General features: G+C 45.4%; 1 protein-coding gene across 37 annotated transcripts in view; it reads right to left on the reverse strand.

Moving 5' to 3' along the window:
- Positions 1 to 1339: 1339 nt before the first annotated feature.
- Positions 1340 to 16943, reverse strand: part of ZBTB20 (zinc finger and BTB domain containing 20) — a 621054-nt gene continuing 605450 nt past the window's right edge. For all 37 annotated transcript variants that reach the window (XM_025199647.1, XM_025199650.1, XM_025199644.1 and 34 more), the window contains 2 exons: positions 9352 to 10956; positions 1340 to 2820 (listed from right to left, as the gene is read on the reverse strand). In XM_025199647.1, the coding sequence (XP_025055432.1) occupies positions 2402 to 2820; positions 9352 to 10956 (2024 nt within the window). In that variant the 3' untranslated portion in view covers positions 1340 to 2401. The remainder of the gene's footprint in view (positions 2821 to 9351; positions 10957 to 16943) is intronic.

The following is a 16943-nucleotide window of genomic DNA, read 5'->3' on the forward strand; positions in this document are numbered from 1 at the left end:
ATACAGACATGTTTAAAATTCTAAAGCATTAATTCTTTTTCTTTTTTTTGCATATTATCATTAGGTGCTTCTTCTTTGTCAAATATATAAAGTCCAGAGTGCAGTGGGTGCAAATTCTGGTTAAGGAGCTCAAGCAAGACAAAGATAGCATCAGACACTGGTCCGGCCGAACAAAGGACCCAAGTACTTTGGGAGCTGGCTGTGGGAAAAAATTTGCACAAAGATCTCCACAGCAGAAAGCTGGAGAGAATACCAGTGCAAACACAATGGAACAAAATAAAAAACACCAATATACAGGTTGATCAGGAGATACTAATGCTGATCCCGCATTCCTTGCACGGTTTTGAGTATGTAGGGAGTGCAGGATATGGCCCTTATAGCTGACATTTTTGAAAATAAAGGAAGGGAAGATTATCTGTAATTGTAGAGAGAGAATTATTTTGGCATCAAGTACAGATTAATGAGACAGGACTGCTTTCCCAAACAATTCTGGAAGATCTGTAGTGAGCAAGGCGGGGTGTGAGAATGATACAGCAGATTAAGTCCTCTCCAGTGACCACAAATAAAGGAAATCCTATTTTCTACAGACCTCCAGACTGTTTATAGTGAGGATCACCCTCACCCCTCCTGGCTCTTATGCCAAAGGTCAGATGAACATTGCTAGAAAACCTGCTTTTCTAAATGAACCTTCCGTCTCTAGGAACCAATTCCAAGCTGGAACCGCAAAAAAAGAAACAACTGGACCTTGATAAGTGCCTAAAGAGAACCACATATGCAAATACAAAGTAGCAGTTCAAATGATACTGCAGGATGGACAGGTTATTAGGAGATGACCTCACAGCTGACCTCACAGTGCCCCTCATCGACCCAAGTAATTCTTAAATCAATTTAAAAAAAACCCAACAACAACCAAAAGAAAAGAATTATAATACTAGAAAAGAAACTGAAGAAACATCTTTCCTCATTTAAAAATAAGAATTCAGAATCAGCTTTCTCCCCCCTCCCTCCTCTATCTGGAAGCAGGTTAGCTAACCTTAACAGTCTCAATTTAAAATAAAATATATATTTATATATATATATTCATACATATATATATATAATAAAAGAGAAGATACTAGTGGCAGTGTACGCAAAACAAAAAAGAAAACAAAGAAAAAATTACTTTTAACAATCTCACTTTTTTGTTTGTTTTTTTTACACAAATACTGTTGTAAATATATTAAAAAAATCAGCATTCTATCTGGTAAACGTCGCTTTTGCCCCTCTATAAAATTTTGAATTAAAAAAGTCCCAAGAACTCTTTTTTTAAAATTATTTCCCCCCCACCCTCCCACCCACTCTCTATTCCTCTTTCTTCCACAAGAATAAATCCTGATGCAACTTTTTTTTTTTTTTTTTTGCAAAGATTGTGGGAACTACTCCTCTTGTACCTAGATCCGCAGGTCGCAAACCTCTGATATCTTTGTTTTTCCTCTGTGTTTCTCTTTGCCTTCCGCGAAAGTCCCTCTTGATTGTGCTGAGGCCCTGGGCTCAGCGAAGACACTGAATAAATTACAAAAGAAAGCCACCGTTGCTCGTCGTCGGAATCTTCTTGGTTTCTGCTGTAAGGTGGTGGTAGGGGGGGAAAAAGCGGTGGGGGAGGGTGAACCAGAGAGCATGGGATGGAGAAGAAGCTGGGAGAGGAATCTATAATTCTCCTTCCTCAGCCTGTAGAAACTCCATGCCATCCAACTCACGCTCCCTTGCCCTCTCCTCAGCCCTTTGTGTGTTTGCATGTGTGAAAGCAGACAAATGGTGGAAACCAGCAGGGCCTTGTTACCTCTGGTTGCTGCGCAGCCAGAAGTGATATATTCCACAGTTCTAACTGGATACTGTGAAGTCCAAAAGCGGTCAGAATTGTGAATTACGTCCACTGAAACACTGCAAGCGGTGTACTTAAATGACAGTAGGCCTTATAGATTTTGTAATATACTTTTGTTTTGTTTTTTTGTAGTGCTCTTCACAAGTGAGAAAAAAAAGAAATTGTTTTTTTTTTTTGTTTTGTTTTTTTTTGTGTTTTTTTGTTTTTGTAGTAAAGAAGGGTTGTATTTAGAGGCCAGTAGCTAGAGATCCAACCAGTGGAGCTCTTGAAACACTACCTGGCCTTAAGGCCACCATCCAAGGGAGGTTAGGAAAATTATTATTCACCTAGCCTCCGGAAATGTAATGTACCAGCAGGCAATAAACAGTTCTTCATGTAGTACAAAAACGACAAAATGAAACAAACTAAAAAAAAAAGGAAGGAAAATAAAGGTAAAAACGAAACAAAAATCATTTCTTAAATTCTAGTGCCATAGCTTTTGTTGTTGTTGTTGTTTCTACTTTTTTGTTTGTTTGTTCATAATAAAGAGAGAGATTCTACTTATCCGTCAGACACATGCATCCTCATGTGGTCGTTGAAATGCTCGATTTGGTCAAACTTAGCTGGACAGACGGAGCACACGTATGTGGTCCCCTCCGTGCAGGCCACCACCCCGGCAGGGACGGCCCTTGTGCCGGTGCCTGTGGTGCCGGGTGTGCCGTTGGTGGCACTGTGAAGAGCCACGTGCCTCTCCAGCAGGGTCTTGTGGGAGAACTTCTTCTTGCAGATGTAACACTCGTAGGATTTTTCCCCACGGTGGAGGCGCATGTGCACATTGAGTGAGCTCTTCTGGGTGAAGCGTTTGTTGCAGATGCTGCACTGGTATGCTCTCACGCCGGTGTGTGTCACCATGTGTTTGATTAGGTAATCCTTTAAGGAGAAGGAGCGCCAACAGATGCTGCACTGATGGGGTTTCTCACCTGCCCGTTACCAGGGAAGGAAAGAGAAAGAGTGAGAGAGAGAGAGAGAGAGAGAGAGAAAGAGAAGAAAGAAAATAAAAAAAAATGAAAATCAATTAAAATAAGCTCTTTGGAAAAGGCTAGCTGTAGGTCTGCAAGGAATCGCTGGAGAGATGGTCTATGTGTGGAAAAAATGGTCTTGTTAATCAAATAGTAATAACAATAATAATTAAACTCTGTAGATATATAATGGCATTTAGCCATAGAGCTTGGAATGTTAAACATTATCCCCACAAGTGTTGAAGGAGAGGAGTGAGTCGAAGGAGTTGCTGAAGGCCAGATAAGCAGGTTAGTGGCAGACAGGCATAGAACCAAGCTCTCCTGACTCCCAGCCCCAGGTCAAGCCACTCAGCTAGAGCTGTTGATGGAGCCGTGGAGTGGGAATTAGAAAAGCTGTGTTCACTCTTGGCAAATAGCACCAGACTCCTGAATGGCCTTAGTCAAGTCACTTCACTTTCCCAGAGCTTTAGCTTCTTCACCTGTAAATAATGGGTGCCTGTAGACATGCAGCCAACTTGATTAATCGAGTCTGCCTAATTAGCACACTCCAGTAGCCTTGGTGTCTTGTGTATTCAGTGTCCCCGGACTTCAAAATGGCAGCGGGGGTGCTTTATCTAAAGCTCATCAAACAAGCTTTAGTTAAAATGTCCCCACTGCCTTTTGAAGCACAGTACACTGAATACATGAGACACCACACTCTAATTAATTAATTCTGACTCCCAAGAACCACTTCCCCACCCCTAGAGCATGTATAAAGATGCCCAATGGAGAGGGATAGAGTGACCAACCTATCTTTTATGGACACGTGAACATTTTGGACATTTATGTTTGGAAAATTTCAGAAAGAAGTTTCTCAAAAAGGCAAAGGAGTGCCGATCCTGTGCTAGCCAGTATTCTGGTCATATCTGGCAACTTAATCATTTTATAAGATTACTCAAAGGTTATCTCTACATGAGAGAGTTCATAGACCAGCAGCACAAAGGAAAGGCCTGTTTAACAGGAACATCCCCCGCATAACAGACAGGAGAATTAAACCATACAACTAACATCTTTAAATCTAATATTATGAATCATCCATCTCACTGCTTAGGATGTAGCTGAAAACATTATCTGGTACAGAATTGGTGATTGTTCTGTCCAGATTGTTCCATGTGATGGGGCTTTCCTCTTGCTTCCTTAGCAAAGGACTTCTAGTTTCATATATTGTACTACCAGGTAATGCTTTAAGGATATGCTGTCTACATCTCATCATGCAGCTAAATCTTTGAAGCCCCCACTGAAAACAAACATGGTTAACATATGGTTCTTAAAAATGCTGGTTTACGGCACTTCAGCTCTGTTTATGAGCCATGTAGCACCGTTAACAGGCAGCAACTGGGCTCAGTCGTAGTGACTGTACTGTGTAGATGGTTTTGTCTATGACTATACCCAAATTAGTAACAGATTTGGAGTGTTGTTATAGCTGGGACGGTCCAGAAAATATACAAGATGCAAAGGTTTTTTTGTGGTGCTGTCTTTTTGGGCCAACTGTATAGTTGGGAGACATGTTAGACTAGCTTTGGGGCATGAAGTGCCCAGTCCTGAAGAAGGGCCCTTTCTGTCTGAAAGCTTGCCTACCATCTCTCCCAACTATACAGCTGGTCCAATAAAAGATATTAAGTAAAACAAACAAAACAAACAAACCCCCAAACCTTGCTTCTATATCCAAATGAAACATCTCACCTTTCTCCAAGGTCTGTGTGTGGAGGACATCCTACACTGCCTTAAGTGAAAAATGACTACAATCCTCAGTTCCTTAAGGTTACAGCTGAACTGTGCACTGATACAAGCACAACTGTGTAGTCTGGCAGCTATGTATTAGCCAACATGGTTAACATGTTTGTGCTGATGAAAACGATAGTATGTCTGCTGTAAACATGCCAGGCTAGTGTGTCAAAGCCTGGTTAAGCTGATGTTCCCCTTTGCTGGAGATACAGCACCTCCTAGTATTTGTGTGGAGATGCAACATTTCTGCACGACACCTAACGGGGGCTGTTCCATAAAGACACCATATAGGTAAATTAATGCCATAACTTCCTTAAAGATATCCTACTGGGCATGTAAAACCATCCACAGATTCAAGACCCATAACTCTGAACTATATATATCTCATCAGACCCAGTCTTGTTCATATCAAAGGCAATGGACATTTTACCAAATTGCAATGGAAGCAGACATCAATCCATACTCCACATTTTCAAGGGTTTATCAGTTCAAGCATGTGTGTGTGCAAGGCAGAAAAATCCTCATTTTATGTTTTTCTGAACTAACTGGCTTCAGAGGTTTAACAGTTTCCTAGCAAGGGAAAAACATTTTCTAATCCTCAGTCTATTTTCCTTGATCTCTGCATTATAATTTTCTAATTAGAATTGTGAATAATAGTTCTATTGGTTGAGGGACTGAACTGAAAAGAGAGAAAAATAGTTTAAACATAACTGAAAAGGATCTTCATGATTTTTGGTGAAAAGAAACAAGAATATTATTTTAGTGCAACCAATTTTTTTTCATTTGACCCATGATAAAATATTTTGTTACTCTTCGGGTTATTTAATCCCTTTGTTCACAATATTCTGTTTTGTGCTTTAGTCAATTTTTTCATAAAACATTGTCATTTTAAAATTGAGATGTAATTTTTTTAAAGAGTAATGAAGTGTTTTGTTATTTTTAAATCTACCCTCACCCCAATCCCCCAAAAACATTTTTTCCATTTAGCTCTATTTCAAAGACAGACTGTGCTACAGTATTTACTGCTGTCCTTAGCTTCACAACCATTTTGTGGGTTCTTTTTCCTTGGAAATGTCACAAAATCACTAGTTTTTCAGATGCAAAATTTATTTCTTTTGTAAACACTTAATCATTACTGTGAATTACTTACGTTAAGCATGCAGAATCACAGAATCATAGAAAACGTAGGGTTGGAAGAGACCTCAGGAAGTCATGTAGCCCAACACCTTGCTCAAAGCAGAACCAGCACCAACTAGATCATCTCAGCCAAAGCTTTGTCGAGCTGGGTCTTACAAACCTCCAAGGATGGAGATCCCACCACCTCTCTAGGTAACCTGCTCCAGTGGTTTACTACCCTCGCAGTGAGAAAGTTTTTCCTAATATCTAACCTAAACTTCCCTTGCTGCAGCTTGATACTGTTGCTCCTTGTTCTGTCATCTGTTCTGAGAACAGTTTAGCTCAGGGATGGGCAAAATGTGGCCCACGGGCCAGATGCGGCCCGCCAGGCCATTCTACCTGGCCTGTGGGGCCCCTAAAAAATTTAGAAAATTAATATTAATCTGACCTGGGCTGCCTGTCATGTGGCCCTCGATGGCTTGCTGAAACTCAGTAAGTGGCCCTCTTCTCAAAATAATTGCCTGCCCTGGTTTAGCTCCATCCTCTTTGGAACCAACCTTCAGGTAGTTGAAGGCTGCTATTAAATACCCTCTCAATCTTCTTCTTCAGACTAAATAATCCTAGTTCCCTCAGCCTCTCCTCAGAAGTAGGGATCCACCGAAATCTGAGCAGCTGCTGCCTGATTCCGCAGTCCGAGCGCAGCACCCAGTGCCATTCTGGCAGCAAAGCGTGGTGCCCCCCCATGCCTCTGATTGACTGAGGGGCCCCAGAAGTCCTGCCCCTCCCCAGGGATTGACAGATGGCTCCAAACCAGGACTTGCTAATGTGTCAATTAATATCTTCCATGGGTTTAATTCCCTGATCAAGCCCATGGATGCCACTTACTGCTGTGCTATTAAGCAGTGTAGGACAGGCTTAGTGGTCCGTGCCCCCCTCCCCCCCTTCCCCCCGCAGTAGGCAGCAGAGAGGGGGAGCTGGGCTCTGCTCTGCTGCAGCAGCTGCCACCTCCTGCTGGGGGCAGGGGACTCTGGACCCAGGGCCCTGGCAGCTGGGTGCCCCCTTTGGCAGGGCTGGGGGGGCAAAAAGCTGTGGGTGTGGGGCAAGGGGCACCAGCAGGGCTGGGTGGGGGCTGCGGGGGGCAGTGAGGGACCTATCATTTTAATGACAGATTTTGGGACATTTATCAGTGAATTTGCAATTTTTTATCAGAGAATTTGAAACTGTTTATCAGTGAAAACCAGAGAAGCCCAGCAAGAGCCTGTTTTTGCAAATTGTGCATTACCTGCACCAAATTTCAAAATACCTTTGTACACACACCTGCCCCCAGCAGGCCAGTCTACCCCCGGTGACACACACGTGATTCCATCAGAGAGCGAGAGAGAGAGAGAGAGAGAGAGAGAGAGTGTGTGTGTGTGCGCGCGCGCGCGGAGAGAGAGAGAGAGAGAGAGAGGATCAAAGTACAATAAACCAGCTAAATAGTTGTTTTAAGTCTCCTTCGTGTGCACTGATGGTCTCCTTGATGCTAATCACATGATTTATCTAAAACAGCCTGTGTATATGTTTACCATAAGTTTTTACACAGCAGAAGCACTTAACACTGCTGTGGTAATTACTCTTTACATAATAGGTGTATACACATCAATGTTGGTGGACCTTCATATCTGCATAAACACACATAATCAATAATGTCTGTCTCAGGTATTTCTAGAGCTCTCTGAACTGTAATATATAAACACTAATGGTATAGAAAAAATAATTAAAAGTATATCCTGACTGTTTTACATATATAGACATACATGGAAGTGATATTCATGCCATACATTAGAGAGGTATGAGATACATTTCTCCCTCTCTTTTGACCATTTTTTCTAGCACTCAGCCCATTCTTACATCTCCTCAAGATATATTCAAGTGTATCAGTGCTCATACAGCCACCATTCTATTGATACATGCTAAAGAAAGTTTTTCCTTCCCCATATAAATGTGGAATTTCCCTTCAAAATAATAGTGACCTAAGAGCCAGGCCAAGCAAAATTCAAACCAGAACCAGTTTCTTCATATATAAAAATGTCATTGCTTTGAAGTCTCGTATCCCTACTGAATTAATAAAAGGAGGCTAACCCCAATGATACATATAGGTTCCCAGCTTCCCAACACGACACAAAGAATTTGCTCCTAACTTTAGATGGTCTCACATGATCAGCCTTCAAAGCAATTGCATTTTAATGTATAGAAAATATATTTTGGGTCACTTTCACAGGTGTTTTACATTTATCATGGTTAATTTTGGTCTCTCTGTGAGCTCTGCACTGCTGTACTTCATAGATTTAAGGCATCTGACTTGCCAAAAAATACAAATGCAGGAAATGACCTCAATGAAATGTTTAACAATCCGCTAAAAGATTCTTTAAGGAGTTTCCTATAAAACATGCAAGATATGTGATGATATACACAGGGAAGTGAAATTAAGGTTGCACTGGGTGCATCTACATGAGATGCTAAATGTGCAGTAGACTAATTCTACTGTGCATTAGTGCATCATGGCAAAAGTCCTGCTAATGTGCTAATGCACAGTAGAATTAGTCTACTGAGCATTAGCATCGCAAAAAAATGTGCACTGATGCAACTGCGCAGAAGCACCGGTTAGTACCAATTCAGTTAGTACCAATTACAGGTACTAAACTGAATGTGCAGTAACTACAGCACATTAATCAACAGGTAGATGCGTCCACTGGCACACAGTTGTGGGGACTAACATAGGTCATGCTTGCCTTTGCTCCTGCTGGGTAATGCAACTGATGCTGACTTGTACCATACATACACCATCATCATGTATCAGTACCGGCCCTGCTGACATATCTACCAGCGAAACCAACCAGAAGGACCTCTTCTCCAGCAGACAAATTCTGTTATTAATAGCCCTGCTGGAGAGTCGTGTGACTGCTTCAGATCAAATGTTGAGCATTAATGAAAGACTACCTTTCACCAGGGAACAAAAACTAACCATTTCCTCAATCAATCATTGACAGCACATTTCAGCGTACCTAAGAGTTTCCTCCTGTATCCTTCACAGGTAGAGCCCTGCAGGGACCTTCTATACATTTAATCATGGAGCTATCCTACCCCTCTCCAGTACTGCACCTAGACCCCTGGCAGCCCTGGGTGAACTTTTAGTATCAGGCCCCCCTTCACCAGAGATAATGATAATAATCAGACAATGGAAAAAATTACCATTTTTGGGCCCCCTTTCTGTCCAGGCCCTGGGCAGCCGCCCAGTTTGCCCATGCCTGTGTCCAGTTCTGCCCCTCTGTGAAACAGATTGTCACCTACAAAAGCTCAGGCTTCTCTGAACCAATAAGTCTCTAAGCTGCCATCCATGCCTTGCCTTCTGCCCCTCATTGTTTCAGTGGGTCGACACATTAGGTGCTCAGCATTTTTCCTTCTGACACTGTGGAGAACCTTATTTATATTAATCACCACAGTCATTAGTTCCAGTATGTGCAATGGGTCTTTAACATTACCCAGAGAACCCTGTAAGGGTTTAAATTCTGCCTTGTGTGCGTTACGAGCTATCCTTGGGCTTATGCATAAGTTGGAGGGCCGTGTACTCACCTGTGTGTACAAACATGTGCTTGACGTAGTTCTGTTTGGCGGTGAAAGTCTTGTTACAGAGAGTGCACTCATAAGGCTTTTTTTCACCCTGCCCACCTGCTGTGCTGTGGCCCGCAGAGGGAGCCAAGGGCTGTGGGGCTGGCAGCTGGGCAGTAAAGGTTGACAGGCCAGGCTGGGACACTGTCACAAACTGTGTCTGTTGGCCAGCTAAGGGCTGGGGCAGGCTGAAAAGGAAAGGCTTAGGGCCGCTGCCAGCAGATTGTGTGGTGAAAAGGGCAGGCAGGTAGGTGTTGCCAGCTGTGCCAATGACCTGAGTGTTGCTGGTCAGAGTCAGTGGCATCCTCAGATTGCTGGTGAGGGTTTCTGTCTGGCGTAAATAGAGCTGGGTGCTTGGCAATTGTTGGGCAGCAGTTGTGTTGGCAGAAGGCTGCAAGGTCCCCTTTTCGGTGCTGTTATTCACTGTAAGCACTTTGCCATCCATCTCAATGTCGTTGTTTCTCTCTGGAGAGGAGGAGTTGGCATCCATTTGCTGCTGCTGCTGGGGCTGAGTGCCTTCAGCAGGGGCGTCACTTTGCTCTGGTTGGGAAGGTTCCTGCTTACCCTCACGGCCCAGGCCGGCCATGAACTGCTGCTCCACGGAATCAGGCTCAGTGCCAATGGAGGAACTGACTCCCGAGTCAAAGCTCTCCCCCTTGGGCTCGCTCTCAGTGCCTTCTGCTTGGTCAGTGTCCTCAGTGCATTCCTCAGACTCATTGCGCTCCAGGATCTGCACCCTTTGCTGGCCGTAGTAGTCATAATCGTCCTCCATTTCCTGCTTGATGTGGATGTTGCCCACCAGGGTCTGGATCCGGACAGGGCGTGGTTGCTTGCGGCAGTGGGTGGTCTCTGGAGTGGTGGAGAGGTACCGCTCCATCTGCTGTGAGCGCTCATGGATCCGTGTAATCCAGCTCGGGTCTTCCATGTGATGGTCCCTGGGCAGCCCCAGGGCTGTCTCGTGGTGGCTAACCACTGCTCCGCTGTAGAAGGAGCGTTCCCCACTGCCATTCTGCATTGAGCAGGCGTAGAGCGCAGAGTAGATCCTGTCCACGCTGTGCTGTGAGTGGCTCTGCAGGTAGCCAGACTCTGTGTCGGTGCTCTGTCCCGAGGTGCCAGATTCGGGTGTCCCTCGTGGTGTCTCCTGGCCGGAGTCCTGGATAACCGGGTAGACTTCACCCACATTTTGTGAGACGATCCGCGTGCACTCGTCAATCACAGTCTTGATCTGAAGGATGCTGGCAGCAGTGAGGATCTGCAGAGCCTCTGACTGGGAGACCCGCAGCACCCCGCTGTACATGAAGTCAATGAGTTTTTGTACGGACTGGACTGACACCACCGAGGGGATTTCAATGTCACTGTAGCCCAGCAGCAGCTTGTCCTGGAAGAAGGGGCTGCCGGCTGCCAGCACGCAGCGGTGGGCACGTAACATGCTCCCGTGGATGCGGACCGTCACGTCACAGAAGTGGCCACGGTTGCGCTGCTCGTTGAGGGTCTCGAGCACTGAATTGCTGAAGTTGTGAAGGTTGATGCTGTGAATGCGCTCTGTCATCCCCTTGCAACTGATGTTACCTGGAGCACAGGAGGAGACAAAACCGGGGGGGAGGGGGAGGACAGGTTAAGGGTTTGTCCTCTACACATCCACAGCAGGGATACTGGATGACTGACTACACAATGCTGGGAAGACCTCAGAGGTACCATTCCCAGGGCACTGAATAGAAGGTTTCACCTCCCCATGTGAGAACGAATAACTTCATACAGGGTGTGGAAACAGAATGCATTTACTCTAGAATAAAGTACCCTGGATTATATTCCACAGTAAATTTACTCTGCAGTAAGGAGTGGGCATGCAGCTGGTGCTCCCAAGCTGACTGCCTAAGGGAGGCCCTATGACATTGCTTAGCTGGTAGGTGGTGGGGCGCTGGTTTGCATGGAGCAAACAGTTACCCTGGAATGAAACTGGCAGTGGGGGGAAGCACATGATGCATACCCTGGAGTAACCTTTATGGGAGTAAAATTACTTTTGATTTCCTCAGAAGTAACTTTACAATAGAGGATGGCCTTGCCTTGGGAGTAAAGGCTATGTGTTGTGTCAGCTGCACTTTACTGTGGGCATGTCTACATGAGAGTCTTACTGCAGAGCTGCCTAATTAGCTCCACAGTAAAAGTCTCAACGTCTACACATGCGGTCCTATTAGGCTGCAGTAAACTAATAAACTCCACGGCAGGATAGTACTTGGAAGTACAAGTGCTACCCTGCTGCAGAGCCTTTTTGTGTGCAGCAAAGCATGTGTAGACACTGACTGGGCTGACTGGGGCACGAGGGTGCTTCAGTGTTGGGGCTGCCTGTTGGCTAGTCCTGCACTGAAGCACCCATGTGCCCCAGCCAGCCCCTTCAAAGCATGTTGAGATGGGCAGGAGCAGCACCTGCTGTAGTCAGGCAGAGCACATGCACGATACTCCAAAATGATGTAGTGTAGTTGCCTCTAGTACAGTGCTGGAGGGCTGCCAGTAAGCCTTCTGTCTTGGCCATGACTTACTGGTGTATGCCTAGGGGTGTATTAAAGGGGCCATGGTACATCTGTTTTGGGGGATAGAACAGTGGTGCTCAGAATCACTGAGGCACTTCCTAGCATGGTCCTTTGAGGGTGGAAATGTACCCAAAAGAGCAGGTTCTTGTTTACACTGAGGACCACAGCACTCAGTAGGGGGAAGAGTTTACACAAAAATATGGTTCCTCTCCTTAGATCTGAATTCTGAAACCAGCACAGTCAGGGGAGATCCAGATCCTGGGTTCTGTGGATCAGCCTTTTAGAAAGTTATTCACCATTTGCAAAATGCAAATCCAGGATTTCAAAGCTTCCTAAAACCTCAAGCACATTTTGTGTCTGGGGGCTGAGTTTGTGGTGTTACCTACCCACAATGAACTGCATTTGCTGTCAGGAATCCAAAGACAGCAATCAGCTTTCCCACCCCCATTCTCACTGTACCTTGGGAATTCTGGTTCTAGCTGGCTGGGACCATGGCACATGCTGTCATGCTGGTGTTTAAGCCTGATCCAAACTGGGAGGTCAAAGAAACGTGGCTAAAGTGCCTATTCTCACTGTCTGTCTTGCATGCAGACCAGCCCAACCTCTGGTTTCTTTACTATTCATTCCATCCAGGAAGAGCACACACCAACTGCAGAGACTTCCTGACAAAGGGTTTTTAAACCCAAAAGCTTGCTAAAAAAATGTTCCACCTATTTAAGTCAGTCTAATAAAAGATATCAGATGCACCCAAAAGTACCTTCTCTCCCTATGTCCTTAGTCCAGCACAGCTACAACCTACACCCCTATTCTCATGAAGAAGTTCAGCCCCTGCTTGTAGTAGCTCAGGGGTCTGGGTAGTTTGGACAAGGTTTAGAAAAGCATCTCAATGTGCAGGCAAAGATCTAAATGACCCTCTGGATAATCTCTCATTATATTTACAGGTGGCTAAAAATAACCCCCTCTCCCTTTAATCTCTCAAACCTCCTTCTCCCCAAACCAATATCCACCTTGATTATTTTTCCTTTAATGTTGCTTCCCTCTCCTCCCTTGTCTTCTTTGGGGCTTTTTTTGTCTATTTATATTGCGAGATTTTTATGGCAAAGACTGTGTCTTCAGACATGCTGGTGAAGAATGCAGCACACCCCAAGTGTTAAATAAATAATAAGCTTATTAATAACCTTTCTCTCTCAGTATTTATAGTGTGTGCATCAGCTTGGCATTTGAGTGCCAAGACCCATTAGTTACCATTAGTGTTTCTGTTAACATTCCATGAGAAACATTCCCTTCTGGTGTCCGCAACCCACACACATTGCAGCCAAGCGCTACTATGTGAGAACATAGAAGCAAAAGTTACTAGAGGAGTGTCAATAAAACAGACTAGTCTATCTTCACCCTTTGATTTAGGAGACATGTACACAGGAAACACACGCCACCTAGAGTGATACAGGTGCCAAGGGGATGGGCATTTAAATCTTTTCAGATCATGAATTTTAACATGGCAATGTCCCTTTAAGGCCAAGATAAAGAGCCCTTTGGTGACTGTCATTGTCCACGTCTTAACACACAGGCTGCAAAATGCTACCAACTGCAATTGACTGAACAATGGAGCCTCCTCTTCCCCGCCCTCATTTACCCATTTCTGCCATCTCAAGCACCCTCTCTTCTGGTGCTTCAAAGAGAAACCACATTGGACACAGGTGGTTATTTTAAATCTCTGAAGCAGCTGAGGATAAAAGAGAGAGCAGAAAGGTCAGAAACTGGAAATCCTGATGGGGGATGAGGTTCCTGAAGAAGCTTGAGGCCAGCAGATGGAAACTAGGCAGTATCAGGGAGGGGACTAATTTCCATATGAAATTATTGCCCCTGGGCAATGCTTGCATGGCAGCAATGCTTGGGAAATCACTAACGGAATCACAGAGGCTGTGAATTACATCTGTCTTGTTCACAAGCTTTGCCATGAAACCTGAGCCTTTCCCCTCCACTTATGTGACTAAATAGAGTGCTGGAAAAAAGGCCTCCCATCCCCTGCCTCTTAGTACCTGCAGGTACCTCAAAAGCAGTGGCAGGGTGTCTTTTTTGCGGACCCCACACAAAGGTTCTGCTTCTGGCCCCTACACTTTTCTTGACAACCGGATGAAACACTAAAATGGATACAGGGGAGGAAGTAAGCACAAAGCGCTGTAAAAAGGAGGGGTGAGGGTATGTGTTGTGATATAGCACACCCCATCACATAACTGTAATGCCTTGGATGCTCCTGCCCAGCTTGGGACTCCATGCAATGGCACAGTTGCACTACCTTAATGGTACCCCTGCTCATTGGCAAATGGTCTTATCCCCAGAAAACCAGACAATCAGCTCCCAAAGGCTCCCAGGGTATCTGCAGGCATTCCCTTCCCTGTGTGCCAGATCACAGCAGAATTCAACACCAACTCAGGGTAAGCAGTAGGGAATCTCTTTCTGAAAGACTGCCAACAGCTAGGGCCTGGGGGGGAAGAGAGAGGGTGTCGCCTGGCTGTGCATGAATATTAAAAGAAGAGCACCTTTCTTCCTCAAGCTCATCCCTAGACAAGATTGTGAAGATGTACTATTGAGTGCATACCCGTTTCTCTTTACCCCTATCCAAGTGCTGGCAGATCAGCGTATTATAAATGCTTGAAAAAGGACTGAGCACCATCTGTTTGGATCATGACACATGTAAACAGATCTTAAAAGACAGCTTCCCATAAGTACTTCTATTTGTTTCATTTTATGGCAAGATTTATTCAATAGCAACAAGATATGCAAGAGGTTAGCTTAGCAAATGCAAAAGGTTGCCTCTCCCCCACAAAGAACGCGGGGAGAGGAATATCCAAGAGGCACCAGATGAGTTCTGTGGAGATGTAGTTTGATTTTAAGAGGTATATTGGGCCCGCAAATGCTCAAAATAATTTGTAAGTGGGCCTTTTCAAAACACACCCACAGGAAGTGATATTTCAAGCCAACTTAGTTCTTTCAAGAATTCAGTGTTTGTGAAAGGCACTGGGCTAACAGCAGCCCGCCTGGGCAGTCCTGGGGAGTGCCCTCACCGCAGAGGGAAGCAGTGGGCCCCGCTACAGCTCAGGGGCTGCTTGGCCTGCCAGCAACTTGCTCCCTGGCCACGGGAGACACAGGCATGCTCTGAGAGGGGACAAAAAAAAGAAAAGAAAAAAGGATCAGACTCCTTGCTGCTTTTTCTTTTTTTTTCTCAGCAGAGCTTGCCTGTGTGAGCTGCCACTGGGTCATGCAGCCTCTGAGCTGGGGGGCAGGGGCTGGGTCCTTCCCTCCACGGTGATAGTGCCCCCCTTAGACAACCTGGGTGGGGTGCTAGTGGGCAGTTGCTGCCCATGGGGCACTGCAGAGGGAAGGACTGGGACTCCCACAGCTCAGGGCCTGCTGGCAGCTTGCCCCTGGCCATGGGATAGGTGGGCAGACTCCAGGGGGTGGGGGAAAAAAGGATCGGGGCCCTCATTGCTTTCTTCTTTTTTCTGGTGGAGCCTGGCCATGACAGCGGGTGAGCTGACGGTGGGCCATCACTGTTTCGTCGGAAGTCCCTAAATTGTGGGCTTTTAATTGTCACAATTAAAAACCCACCAATTAAAAACCCACCATTTCAATTTAGGGAGAACTAAACCCTCATCATGTGTACAAGCAGCCTACAAGTTTCCCCATTCTTCCTCCCATCCTTCCCTAAAGAGATGGGAGGGTTCTGTACCCATACCCCATTCAGTCTTTCAATTCTCTACTGAAACAGCCAACAAGGGACCAGTCAGTGCTGGATCTGAGGGATCTGCCTTATAGGAACTGGTCTGAGTGTCACTGTAGGCATTTCACACAAGGCAATGAGCAGGCAGAGAGCAATGAATTTTGGTTATAACTGGTACAACAAACCCTTTCTTTGGCAATACCTCTGTTCAGTGACTTACTATAAAATTATAGCCTACCTGATTCTTGTATTCTTTCCACATGTGAAAGATGATAATGCCCTACCTCCCTATCGATAGGCTGTGATCTCCCCGTAATCAGCTTCTTTTTTTCTGCTAACTGTTTGTCTGTTGCCCCTGGGAATTTCTGTGCCCCTCCCATGTTTTTGACTATGCAATGCTAGCTTTTACTCCTCCAACCAGAAGGAGAATATCTTGAATTCAAAAGCTTATCTAAGGGCCTTGTTACACAGTAATTCTGGGTGGCACCTGAAACACTTTAACACCTGGACTGTCCACACACTGACATCTGAAACTAGTTTTAAGCATGCTTGAGGTGGCTCAAAGTTATGCCAGTCCAGGACAGGATTATCTCTGATCCATGTTACCCAGTTCATGTTGCACTAAAACCCCACATGCTGCCTCCCCCCCCCCCTCCCTGTATTGGGCCCACTGCCCCCTCTCCCCCCCTCAATCCATCCTCTCCAGATCACCACTCACTGCCCTTCCCCCCTCAACCCGGGTTGCTTATTTGTGGCTTCCTGAGCTGTCTGTCGTGGAAGGGATTAACCTGCCCACCCAGCCACCTACTGCCACCACTGCTGCTCTCTGGGCTGGGCTCAGCTTGGAGAAGAACAGCACCTGGCAGAGGTGGTGGTGGGGGTTGGGCAAGGAGGTTAACCCTTACCTGTCTCCACCCCTGGGCAGACCACACAAGCATCCACAAATAAGCGGGGGCGGGGAGCAGGAGTGGGACCCTGGAGGGCAGAGGGCACAGGGGAAGCCCAGAATGGGAGTGGGGGAGTCTTACCTTTCAATCCTCCAGGCCCTGCTAGCCTGAACATGTGACTGTTCCAAACTTAAGCTAGCAATAACACTGACCAACATTTGAGCAGCTCACAGCATAATATGTAACAAAGCCCTAACTCTCTCCCAACTATGCAGAAAAATAAAAGATATTAAAGATATCACCCTGAGATATAAAACATATCACCCTAAGAAATATCTCTTTACACATTTTTCAGCTGTCTCCTTTCTCTCCACCATTTGGAGAACACCAATTTAAGCTAAGGGACAGTAGAAGGGGGCA

Source organism: Alligator sinensis, unplaced genomic scaffold (assembly GCF_000455745.1).
Source record: "Alligator sinensis unplaced genomic scaffold, ASM45574v1 scaffold343_1, whole genome shotgun sequence".
NCBI classification, from domain to species: domain Eukaryota; kingdom Metazoa; phylum Chordata; order Crocodylia; family Alligatoridae; genus Alligator; species Alligator sinensis.